At 43.6% G+C, this 13,332-nt stretch overlaps 1 protein-coding gene across 5 annotated transcripts in view; it reads right to left on the bottom strand.

Annotated features, from left to right (window-relative positions):
- LOC139542144 (cyclic AMP-dependent transcription factor ATF-7-like) overlaps window positions 1–13,332 on the bottom strand; it is a 49,009-nt gene that overhangs the window by 18,786 nt on the left and 16,891 nt on the right. Inside the window, exons 1-2 of one of the 5 annotated variants that reach the window (XM_071347229.1) lie at window positions 4,659–4,722; window positions 4,223–4,294 (exon numbers count right to left, since the gene is read on the bottom strand). In XM_071347229.1, coding sequence (XP_071203330.1) covers window positions 4,223–4,294; window positions 4,659–4,679 — 93 coding nt within the window. In that variant the 5' untranslated portion in view covers window positions 4,680–4,722. Of the gene's footprint in view, window positions 1–4,222; window positions 4,334–4,658; window positions 4,723–13,332 lie in introns of those variants that run through there. The other 4 variants (XM_071347231.1, XM_071347233.1, XM_071347232.1 and 1 more) reach the window with 4 other exon arrangements.

Here is a 13,332-nt window from a genome sequence, read left to right as displayed (position 1 = left end):
AGGATTATCATATCTAACAATAAATAGCAAACAGGTCAAAATGGAGACCCTGTCGCTGTAAACTCAAATTGTATAGAAGGATTCTTGGAAAGGCCAGACTAACACCAGGACAAGGTTTCCCCGTATTAATATGCTATGTGCCATAGCAAGACAAGGTCTGGACATGACCTGAATAAAATCATACTTCTGTTCTGTTCGGACTGAATAACACACACAGACACAGGGCAGCCAAGTGTTTGAGTGTGAAGCTGTCAAAACACACCCAAGGAGCATCAACACACTATGCTATGATGATTCACAACATGTTGACACACACACACACACACACACACACACACACACACACACACACACACACACACACACACACACACACACACACACACACACACACACACACACACACACACACACACACACACACACACACACACAGAGAGAGGGACACAGACAGACATTAGGGTTGGTCGATGTCAATCTTCATCCTATCGTGATTATGTAGCCATAAAACCCCACATTGTGATATACGAGGTTATTGCCCCCTATTGGCCAACCCCATATTATTTTTACTCAGCTAAAATTCCAGTTGGGCTATAGCGTGAAATCGAATGCTTCAACAGGACAAATCATGAGGAAAGATAATGTTGAAAGCCCGGGTAGAGACTAAGTGCAGGCAAATCTTTTCTAATATTTATTTCTGGTGGAGGAGCTGCAGCATAGAACAGGTGTGTGTGTGTGTGTGTGTGTGTGTGTGTGTGTGTGTGTGTGTGTGTGTGTGTGTGTGGCGCACATGATGGAACGGTGACTGTCCGATGAGGAACGGTCTTACCGTAGTGAGTAAGGGAGCACTCTAGGTTCTTCAGAACTGGAAAATAAATTGCTTAATTAGCCCCATAAAATAATAAATAAATAATATTGTTTCTTCTATCTCTCGTAAAGCTTTGATTGAGAATAGCCTATGCCTAGGCTATTAGACTTACATTCTTGCGATTTTTGAAAGCAGCAACTTTAGGACAACACCAGGCTAGAATATTTGGCAACTAAGTGACTGTGACTAACTTGTCTTACATTTTTTTAAAGACAGGTTATCGGACATTTATTTTTATTTTTTATGTTGCATGAAGGGATTTTTCTGGCCCGCATGGATCATTTCTTTCTCAATAAGCTTAAACTTGATTTAAAACTTGTCATTACGTTTTTCTATTGATATGGTTTGTTCTCGCCCTCTCTCTCCCTCTCATTATTAGTCATTTTTACATTTGAGTCATTTAGCAGATGCTCTTATCCAGAGTGACTTGTATGGGTGTATGAATGTACATTTAAAAAAGATTGTGCGGTCCTCTGGCTACCTTAGGTTTTTAGGCTATTCAAACAACTTGTTAAGATGGAACTCCTTTACGTTTATTGTTTGATCGGGAGAAAGCATAAAACGATCAAAGTGTAGCCTATAGCCCAAAGTCATATTCATAGCCTATCGAATGGAGAGAGAAGGCTATAGCCCAAAGTCATATTCATAGCCTATCGAATGGAGAGAGAAGCCTATAGCCCAAAGTCATATTCATAGCCTATCGAATGGAGAGAGAAGCCTATAGCCCAAAGTCATATTCATAGCCTATCGAATGGAGAGAGAAGCCTATAGCCCAAAGTCATATTCATAGCCTATCGAATGGAGAGAGAAGCCTATAGCCCAAAGTCATATTCATAGCCTATCGAATGGAGAGAAGCCTATAGCCCAAAGTCATATTCATAGCCTATCGAATGGAGAGAGAAGCCTATAGCCCAAAGTCATATTCATAGCCTATCGAATGGAGAGAGAAGCCTATAGCCCAAAGTCATATTCATAGCCTATCGAATGGAGAGAGAAGCCTATAGCCAAAGTTTTTTTTAAACAGCTAGACACAAGATAGTTAAGTAGTGTCATTTTACGCCGCGTCGGTGGAATTACCGGCTCTGTCTGGCCTATATTCCTCGCTTGCGTTCTGTATGCAACATACTTATTGAAATAGGCTTTAGCAAATAGGAATTACCCAGAATGTCACTTGTGCTGCTGTGCTGTGCACTTTGAGACTCCCTTCTTTCCTGCGCGGTGCCAGTCAAGTTCAAATAGGCTAAAGCATTGCCCGTCACATCACGATGTCGTCACCATCAACGATGGCTGTCAATCATTGTCGATAGACGATACTATCATATCGCCCAACTCTTAACACACACACACTAGCAAGTCAGCTACAGACAGACATCAATGTTGATTCAACCAAATCTCAAAGGACATCCTGTACTTTTTATTTTAGCATCCATTGTAGCCTTTTTGTACCTGATTAATAAATGAATCATGTCAATAAATTAAATATGTTACAACATTGTTGTCCTTACAGAAGCAAGTCAAGTGGAAGCTAAAGTGTTTGTTGTGGTAACTTGAATTTCCTTACAGAAGCAAGTCAAGTGGAAGCTAAAGTGTTTGTTGTGGTAACTTCAATTGAGTCCCTTGGTGTCCTGAAGGTTCCGAGAGGGAAAAGGAGCCAACAAGCAATCAAGGATTCATTCCAGACGCAAGTTACTGTGTGTGTGTGTGTGCGCGGTACAGTGTCTAAACACTAAAATGCTGAGGACAACACAGACTACAACACTAATGATTTCTTCTATAATAAAAAAGAGACAAAGTAATAACATCAATAATTCCATCTCCACTCTCTTAACAATACAGTCATCTGTTGTCTGCAAGCTGTCCACAGTAAAATATGTGGTAACACTTTTATAAGCATGTGGGAGCCTTTATAATGTTTCCTAATAACAAGGCGTATAAGTCTTAAGTCATGGCATCAATAGTCAAGGAGGGGAGAACCAGAGAGCGCGAGGTGTTGAAAAGACGTCTTCTTAACATTTTCACTGGGATTTGTATTGTAATGTTGTACTAGGCTTTAAAACAACTAGCCTATAGGTGAAATCTAGCACCTTAGGACAGAGTACAACAACACCTGTCTTGTTATGACTGCTATTCATCATGTTCTGCTGGCCAAAACCAACATTACATTAGACATGATTGTGGCGTGTGTAGTCGTAGACATACTTAACTGCCAAAGCAGTCACTAGTGTTGTGCGTCGCTAACCTCCAGTACAGCTGCGTCCCAAATGGCACCCTATTCCATATATAGTGCGCTACTTTTGATCACAGCCCTATGGGACTAAGGTGCCATTTGGGATGCCGTCAGCCACAGACATCTAGTGCCCAGCCGAGTCACGATATGGGTCTTCAACCTCTGTGTCTGCAGGGCAGTAGAAGTGAGACAGAGACAGGTTGAAACAATAACGGCGCCTAGATTACTCATCTGTACTGCCTGCTGCCTGTGACTCACTGGCTGGCTGAGTGGAGGAGACACATCCTTGTTAGCAATGTATCGCAACACCGCTAGGCTAGCTGTCTCTGTCAGTGATCAGTGTATTGTCCATGTGGGCTCTCACTGAGAAACAGAAGTAGCCGAGAGACCCATGTTCGACTAGCTAGCTATCACTAACAGTGCGATCAGTGTGTGTGTGTGTGTGTGTGTGTGTCGTCCATGAGGGCTCTTCCAGAGAAACAGAATAAGCAGAGCTAATCCATTAAATAGCCTACATTAGAATTGTTTCGCAATTCTAGCTTCCTAGCTAGTCATTGTCAAGCCAATAAGGAGTTGGCGAGAGAACAGAAACAGACTGGCAATAGGAATGTGTTGTCCATGTGGTCACTCAGCCAGCTAACTAAAACATGTCTACTCTCTACCCATGTTCTATTCCACTGACAGCAGTGGGAAATTCCATTCATTTCACTACAGAACTAGACTGAATGAATGAATATCGTCAGTTTCAACTTCCCAATCAACTGATTGAGGAGGATGCTCACTTAGAGTTATTCCAGAGTCAACTGCTATAGACAACACACACTAACACAAAGCCACACACACACACAAATACCAAGTACAGCCATACAAGCGCACACACTATTATACAAACACACAAATACCAAGTACAACCATACAAGCGCACACACTATTATACAAACACACAAATACCAAGTACAACCATACAAGCGCACACACTATTATACAAACACACAAATACCAAGTACAACCATACAAGCACACACACACACACTATTGTACAAACACACACACAAATACCAAGTACAACCATACACACACACACACACCTGAAACCCGAGACAAGACAGAGGTAGTTGACGGCTTACCTGTCCACAGCCCGGAGCGTTGCACACAAAAGGTCGGTCGTCCCCCATCTTTGCAAAGAGTTTGCAATGTAACTGTGGGAAAGGAGAAGAGAACATTGTTGTCGTTTCTTTTCTTTTCTTAATTTCCTCAAAGCGGTTCAGTTGGTCCTCCAGTAGACTATTCCAGAAAACAACAAAGCAGGAATACTCCTGTCCTGCTGGTAGGCTAGCTATAGTCAGGGCAGCCAGGAAGCAGAATGGATTTAAAAATAACCTACCCAAGCAGGGAGGAAAACACACACGGACACACACACACAGCTAGGCAGCGAGATGAGGTCTCCCTGGTGGCGTTTCCTTCATACCAGGGGCTTTCAGCTGGCCAATGAATGAGGAGAAGCTTACAGGAGAGAAGGAAGCTAGCATTTGGTTAATACATAGACTTCTCCATCACACCCACCACTAGTCCCCAAGCACCCATTCTTGACTCCGTCTCTCGCTCTTCTTTTCTGTAGGCTCTCTCGCTCTCCCTCTTTTTGCCAGCTCCCTCAATCTTTCAGATTCAACTACCACTCTATAGTCCAGTAGCCTACACGTCAATGCCCCCCCCCCCCCTCGTCTACTTTTTGAAGGATGTCATCTCTAATTCCACAGCTCAAATATCTGTGCGCCATACATCCCCTAGTGACCCTCAACAACCATCTTTCATCTCACCTCGTATACGTCCCAAATGGCACCCTATTTCACTGCATAGTGCACTACTTTTGACCTCAACCCCATGGGCCCGGGTCAAAAAGTAGTGCACTACATAGGGAATAGAGTGCCATTTTGGTCATAGCCCTTATCGTGTGATCTCATTTGCCTGTTCTTGTCTGCTGCTGTCACCCCACTTTCTCAGTGACTTTACTGCCACAAGCAAAACAGAAATCAAGCACGTTCAGAATGCCATACCAAGAACTCCTAGTCTAACGAGAAGAGACCTAGCGCATAGCTAAGAAGGGAAGGTCACTACAGTTGATGAATGGGAGACACACTACTCTCAGCTGGTGTTGGAAGGTGTGAATTGTCAAGAGTTTGAAACTCGCTCATCAAAAATTGTTGCCAATAAGGTACAACACTGTAAATTAGATGTAGGCCTATGCTGCTCTGGGTCATACTCATTAGTGCACAACGTAGCAAAACATTATGCAACGAACAAAGAAAACAAGCATTGGACAAAATCAGATTGTATTGGACAAATTCCCTCCCTGTTTCAGGACATTTCCTCTTAGGCCATTTAGGCCCACCCACCTTCTCTCTATCTAATCTGCAGTTTCAGTTGATTTCACCCACCTTCTCTCTATCTAATCTGCAGTTTCAGTTGATTTCACCCACCTTTTCTCTATCTAATCTGTAGTTTCAGTTGATTTCACCCACCTCTCTCAACTCACATTTCCAAGCATAGGCCTATACTCTACTATTAACAAATGTGACATAACACACATACAACACCGTTAAGTTTCTCCTCCCAGACCGTGTGTGAGTACAGTTGAACTGACATGATCTAAAGCTTGTTTGGCGGTTACAGGCCTGGGTTCAACTTTGTCTGTCAACTGTCTCTGTGGAGTACTCCTCCCCTCCCTTGCTCGCTCTTCTCCTCCTCACCTCTTCCTCCCTCTTCTCCTCCTCCTCCCTCTTCTGCTCCCCCTCTCTTCTATCCCACCCTCTTGCTTTTCCTCTCTTCCCTCTCTCCCCCACAGTGAAGACAGGTTGAGAAGTTTAGTAAAGATAACTTGGTCATGAAATGTTTATCATGGGATGTGATGTAATGTTGGGGATAGGTCATTAACATTGAATGACCAAGTTATCTTTACTAAACTTCACAACCTGACTTCAAGTGGAGCATGGGAGAAGACAGGGATGGAGAGACAGGAGAGGGAAGGATGAGAAGAGATGATACTTGGGGGTGGGGTGCGTTATGGCATACATTTTTCAGCAGCACTCTGTCCTAATGTCCCAACACAAGCCTCTAGATGACGTCTGGCAACAACTATTACACAACGCAAGTCCCACAACACACACACACACTAATGCACAACAGATTATACAACAGCATCACGTTCTCCTCCAATAACATCCAATGAAGATGCCATGTAGATCTGTAACCATGTAAATATCTGTAAGAAACCATGTAATTACAACCTGTTATAGGCCTTTTTACATAGTAATTACATTGCCAGGTAGGCCTACTGTGTAACCGCAGTGTAACTGCACATTTACATAGCCTAGTACTCGACTTACAACCTTTTATAGACCACTGGTTTTAGTAGCACTTATCATGTTTCCACTGTTCAATCTCTCGACTCTCTCGAAAAATACAAAGGCCGCATGTTATTTGCCTATAAAAAGGCTGGTCTATCCTTCCCCAGTGAGATCAAAGGAGGAAACGGAACACATACAAGGCAGAGGAGCAGAGGGCTTGATTCCGAACAGACCTCACAGGCTGTGTCAGCGTCCCAGATGGCACCCTATTCCATATTTAGTGCACTTCTTTTGACCCATTGGGCTCTCGTCAAAAGTAGTCCCCAATATCAGGAATAGGATGACATTTGGGATGCAGGCTTGTGTGTGGAGCGGAGAGCAGCAAGCCAATACAGCAGGCTGGTGTTAGGCCTCTTCCGCTGCCCACACTAAAACACATTCCTCTGAGTCCATTTGGGCAGAGATGTGTGAGTTCAGTCCATCTACACACGACAATACACCAGCAACTCGTTATACTCATCGTGTGAACAAACAGGCTGTGTGTGCCATATCAAGGACAAAAACTGGACGGAGCAGGAGGGGTGGGGGACAGACTTTTACTTGTACACTTGATTACATGGATATGCTTCTTGAAACAAGCTATTACACTTCGTAATTATAATGGCATTTCATTATTATTCAGGTAATGACTTAAATATTAATCAACAAATTAAGAAATGCCAGGTTGGACAGGATCTGTCGCATTTTTGTATTGACACAACATTAACAGAGTCAAAATAAAGATATATGCCTAACTTGTCCTTGTCTGTTGGCTTTTCTGCACAAAATAGTTTTTTAAAATACAGATTCTAATCTCGACGCACAAAACCATTCAAGCAAAGTCGGATGGGTTCTCTCCCACTTTTGCCAAAATATTCACATTACGTCACAGACCTTGCTGCTGCGGTCATTCGAAGTTCTTCAAAGAGAGAAGGCCGTCGAGAGAAATCATGTAGCTTAAGCTACTGAAGATAGGCCTTTTACTAGATTAAATCAGAAAAGGAGCGTTTGAGTCTTATTAAAGAGATATATATTTTAGGAAACTCTCTTAATGGAAGTCCAGTGCATTCGGAAAGTATTCAGACCCCTTGACTTTTTCCACTTTGTTACGTTACAGCCTTATTCTAAAATGGATTAAATACTCCCCCCCCCCCCCCTCCTCAATCTACACAACACCCCATAATGGCGAAGCAAAAACAGATTAATCAAATGTTTGCAAATGTATATATTTTTTTTTACTGAAATATCACATTTACATAAGTATTCAGACCCTTTACTCAGTACAAGCTTGGCACACCTGTATTTGGGGAGTTTCTCCCATTCTTCTCTGCAGATCCTCTCAAGTGCTCTCAGGTTGGATGGGGAGCGTCACTGCAGCTATTTTCAGGTCTCTCGAAATATGTTAGATCGAGTTCAAGTCCGGATTCTGGCTGGGCCACTCAAGGACATTCAGAGACTTCAAATTAAATCAAATTGTATTTGTCACATGCGCCGAATACAACAGGTGTAGGATCTTACAGTGAAATGCTTACTTACAAGCCATTAACCAACAATGTTTTAAGAAGTTAAGAAAAAAAAAAAAAGTGTTAAATAGAAAATAGTACAAATAATTAAACAGCAGCAGTGAAATAACAAGCGAGGCTATATACAAGGGGTACCGGTACAGAGTCAATGTGCAGGGGTAATTGAGGTAATATGTACTAGTAGGTAGAGTTAAAGTGACAATGCATAGATTATAAACAGAGAGAGTAGCAGCAGCGTAAGAAGGGTCTTGGTAGCCCTTTGATTAGATGTTCAGGAGTCTTATGGCTTGGGGGTAGAAGCTGTTAAGAAGCCTTTTGGACCTCGACTTGGTGCTCCGGTACCGCTTGCCGTGTGGCAGCAGAGAGAACAGTCTATAACCAGGGTGGCTGGAGTTTTTGATAATTTTTAGGGCCTTCCTGACACCACCTGGTATAGAGGTCCTGAATGGCAGGAAGTTTGGCCCCAGTGATGTACTGGGACGTACGCACTACCCTCTGTAGCGCCTTACGGTCGGAGGCCGAGCAGTTGCCATGCCAGGCTGAGATGCAACCCGTCAGGATGCTCTCGATTGTGCAGCTGTAGAACCTTTTGAGGATCTGAGGACCCATGCCAAATATTTTCAGTCTCCTGACGTGGAATAGGCTTTGCAATGCCCTCCACACAACTGTCTTAGTGTGTTTGGACCATGACAGTTTGTTGGTGATGTGGACACCAAGGAACTTGAAGCTCTCACCCTGTTCCACTACAGTCCTGTCAATGAGAATGGGGGCGTGCTTGGTCCTCCTTTTCCTGTAGTCCACAATCATCTCCTTTGTCTTGATCACATTGAGGGAGAGGTTGTTGTCCTGGCACACACGACCAGGTCTCTGACCTCCTCCCTATAGGCTGGGTCATTGTTGTCAGTGATCAGGCCTACCACTCGTGTTATCGGCAAACTTGATGGTGTTGGAGTCGTGCAGTCATGAGTGAACATGGAGTACAGGAGGGACTGCCCCCGTGTTGAGGATCAGCGTGGCGGATGTGTTGTTACCTACCCTTACCACCTGGGGGTGGCCCATCAGGAAGTCCAAGATCCAGTTGCAGAGGGAGATGTTAAGTCCCAGGGTCCTTAGCTTAGCGATGAGCTTTGAGGTCACGATGGTGTTGAACACCAGTTCAACAGTGTTGAACACTGAGCTGTAGTCAATGAATTGCATTCTCACATAGGTGTTCCTTTTGTCCAGGTGGGAAAGGGCAGTGTTGTGTGCAATAGAGATTGCATCATCTGTGGGTCTGTTGGGGCGGTATGCAAATTTAAGTTGGTCTAGAGTTTCTGGGATAATGGTGTTGATGTGAGCCATGACCAGCCTTTCAAAGCACTTCATGGCTACAGATGTGAGTGCTACGAGTCGGTAGTCATTTAGGCAGGTTACCTTAGTGTTCTTGGGCACAGGGACTATGGTGGTCTGCTTGAAACATGTTGGTATTACAGACTGAGACAGGGAGAGGTTGAAAATGTCAGTGAAGACACTTGCCAGTTGGTCAGTCCATGCTCGGAGTACACGTCCTGGTAATCCATCTGGCCCTGCGGCCTTGTGAATGTTGACCTGTTTAAAGGTCTTAATCACATCGGCTACGGGGAGCGTGATCACACAGACGTCCGGAACGGCTGGTGCTGTCATGCATGTTTCAGTGTTACTTGCCTCAAAGCGAGCATAGAAGTAATTTAGCTCGTCTGGTAGGTTTGTGTCACTGGGCAGCTTGTGGCTGTGCTTCCCTTTGTAGTCTGTAATAGTTTGCAAGCCCTGCCACATCCGACGAACGTCGGAGTTGGTGTAGTAGGATTCGATCTTAGTCCTGTATTGACGCTTTGCCTGTTTGATGGTTCGTCGGAGGGCATAGCGGGATATCTTATAGGCTTCCGGGTTAGAGTCCCGCTCCTTGAAAGCAGCAGCTCTACCCATTAGCTCATTGCGGATGGTGCCTGTAATCCATGGCTTCTGGTTTGTATGCACGGTCACTGTGGAGACGACGTCATTGATGCACTTATTGATGAAGCTAGAGACGGTTGTGGTGTACTCCTCAATGCCATCAGAAGAATCCTGGAACATATTCCAGTCTGTGCTAGCAAAACAGTCCTGTAGCTTAGCATCTGCTTCATCTGACCACTTTCTTATTGACCGAGTCACTGGTGCTTCCTGCTTTATGGTCAGACTTGCCAAATGGAGGGCGAGCCTTGTATGTGTGTCTGTGTGTGGAGTAAAGGTGGTCTAGAGTTTTTTCCCCCTCTGGTTGTACATTTAACATGCTGATAGAAATGTAAAACTGATTTGAGTTTCCTTGCATTAAAGTCCCCGGCCACTATGAGCACCGCCTCTGGATGAGCGTTTTCCTGTTTGCTTATGGCCGTATACAGCTCATTGAGTGCGGTCTTAGTGCCAGCATCGGTCTTGCGTGGTATATTGACAGTTACGAAAAATACAGATGTAAACTCTCTTGGAAAATAGTGTGGTCTACAGCTTATCATGAGATACTCTACCTCAGGCGAGCAAAACCTTGAGACTTCCTTAGATTTCGTGTACCAGCTGTTGTTTACAAATATGCATAGGCCGCCTCCCCTTGTCTTACCAGAGGCTGCTGTTCAATCCTGCCGAAAAAGCTTAAAACCCACCAGATGTATGTTAATCATGTCGTTGTTCAGCCACGACTCGGTGAAACATAAGATATTACAGTTATTAATGTCCCGTTGGTAGGATATACACTACCGTTCAAAAGTTCGGGGTCAGTTAGAAATGTCCTTGTTATTGAAAGAAAATCAATTTTTTTGTCCATTAAAATAACATAAAATTGATCAGAAATACAATGTAGACATCGTTAATGATGTAAATGACTATTGAAGCTGGAAACGGCAGATCTTTTATGGAATATCTACATAGGCGTAAAGAGGCCCACTATCAGCAACCATCACTCCTGTGTTCCAATGGCACGTTGTGTTAGCTAATCCAAGTATATAATATTAAAAGGCTAATTGATCATTAGAAAACCCTTTTGCAATTATGTTAGCACAGCTGAAAACTGTGGTCCTGATTAAAACAGCAATAAAACTGACCTTCTTTAGACTAGTCGAGTATTTGGAGCATCAGCATTTGTGGGTTCGATTACAGGCTCAAAATGGCCAGAAACAAAGAACTTTCTTCTGAAATTTGTCAGTCTATTCTTATTCTGAGAAATGAAGGCTATTCCATGCGAGAAATTGCTAAGAAACTGAAGATCTCGTACAATGCTATGTACTACTCCCTTCAAAGAACAGCGCAAACGGGCTCTAACCAGAATAGAAAGAGGACTGGGAAGCCCCGGTGCACAACTGAACAAGAGGACAAGTACATTAGAGTGTCTAGTTTGAGAGACAGACGGCTCACAAGTCCTCAACTGGCAGTTTCATTAAATAGTACCCGCAAAACACCATTCTCAACGTCAACAGTGAAGAGCCGACTCCAGGATGCTGGACTGATTGGTGGAGTGCTGCTGAGATGGTTGTCCTTCTGGAATGTTCTAGTGGTGTGGGGGCTGTACTTTGGCAAAGTGGGTGCGGTTATATCCTGCCCGTTTGGCCCTGTCCGGGGGTATCGTCGGATGGAGCCACAGTGTCTCCCGACCCCTCCTGTCTCAGCCTCCAGTATTTATGCTGAAGTAATTTATGTGTCGGGGGGCTGTCTGTTATATCTGGAGTATTTCTCCTGTCTTATCTGGTGTCCTGTGTGAATTTAAGTATGCTCTCTCTAATTCTCTATTTCTTTCTTTCTCTCGGAGGACCTGAGCCCTAAGACAATGCCTCAGGACTACCTGGTCTGATGACTCCTTGCTGTCCCCAGTCCACCTGGCCGTGCTGTTGCTCCAGTTTCAACTGTTCTGCCTGCGGCTATGACCTGTTCACCGGATGTGTTACCTGTTCAACTCTCTAGAGACAGCAGGAGCGGTAGAGATACTCTTTTCTACATTGTAGAATAATAGTGAAAACATCAACTATGAATTAACACCTCATTAATTGGCCTCAACCCAATTGAGATGGTTTGGGATGAGTTGGACCGCAGAGTGAAGGAAAAGCAGCCAACAAGTGCTCAGCATATGTGCAAACTCCTTCAAGACTATTGGAAAAGCATTCCAGGTGAAGCTTGTTGAGAGAATGCCAAGAGTGTGCAAAGCTGTCATCAAGGCAAAAGGTGGCTACTTTGAAGAATCTCAAATATAAAATATATTTTGATTGATTTAACACGCTTTTTTGGTTACTACATGATTCCATGTGTTATTTCATAGTTTTGATGTCTTCACTATTATTCTACAATGTAGAAAATAGTCAATATAAAGATATAAAGAAAAACCATTGAATGAGTAGGTGTCCAAACTTTTGACTGGTACTGTATATTTAAAAGGACTTTGTTGACTTACTGTGTGAGGTGAAGAAAACATTACTGAGAAGCCCAGCTGGGCTCTTTCCTACATTTGACATTTGTTAGAAGCAGGCCAGGTACTTCTATGCTCGCTCTGTCAACATTAACAGGACAGAGAGACCAGTCACATGCTCATTGCTCACATGGAGCGCGTAAATGATGGTATGAAATAAACCAAAACGTGTTTCTCACAAGTGTAGCAGGATGTGACCTCTGCAAACAACGTTTCCGCTCAGAGAAGGAGAACAGTAAATTACTGTAATTAATACATGCATTAACAGAAATTAATATAACCAAATGACAGGGATTAACAGTAAATTGCCTGTTTTAGAAACGGTAGGCTTCCACATGAGCATTCATTAAAGTGCATTGCGAGCCGACACTTTTAGCCTAGACTACTATTCTACTTTGCAGGGATTGGTGGGTCCGGCATTCTTTTTTTTGGGGGGGGGGGGGGGGGGGGGGTTCGCCTAGGGTGGAATATCGTACCGGGCCTGATCAGCGTTGATTAGTCTATATATTTAAAGTAAGAAAAGATTCCGTATCAAATTATACCATACCAGGTTAGATAGGATTGGCGCACTGTCCATTTGACACAACATTAGCGCATTATAGGCCTCAGAGCCAGAACAACCTTGTCGACTGCTGTTTAACGAGTCATGAATAGTCAGACATGTCCAAGGAAGACCGATGTATTTATTTACTAGCAAGCAATGAAAATGTGCATTGCATGAAAGTTCACACATCCCATAGCGCTCTACACCCCTGTGTATCTAGCGTTTTAGCTGCTGCTCGAGCATCAAAGCACAGTTGGAAAGAGAAGGAGATGTAGAAAGTTTGACAGACTAAGTCAGCAAAACAATTGCTTATAATCATTAGTAAACACTCCCGCTATTGTGTCAA

Source organism: Salvelinus alpinus, chromosome 17 (assembly GCF_045679555.1).
Source record: "Salvelinus alpinus chromosome 17, SLU_Salpinus.1, whole genome shotgun sequence".
NCBI classification, from domain to species: Eukaryota; Metazoa; Chordata; class Actinopteri; order Salmoniformes; family Salmonidae; genus Salvelinus; species Salvelinus alpinus.
Note: the sequence above shows the minus strand (reverse complement) of the source record. Positions and strands in the feature narration are given on the sequence as shown.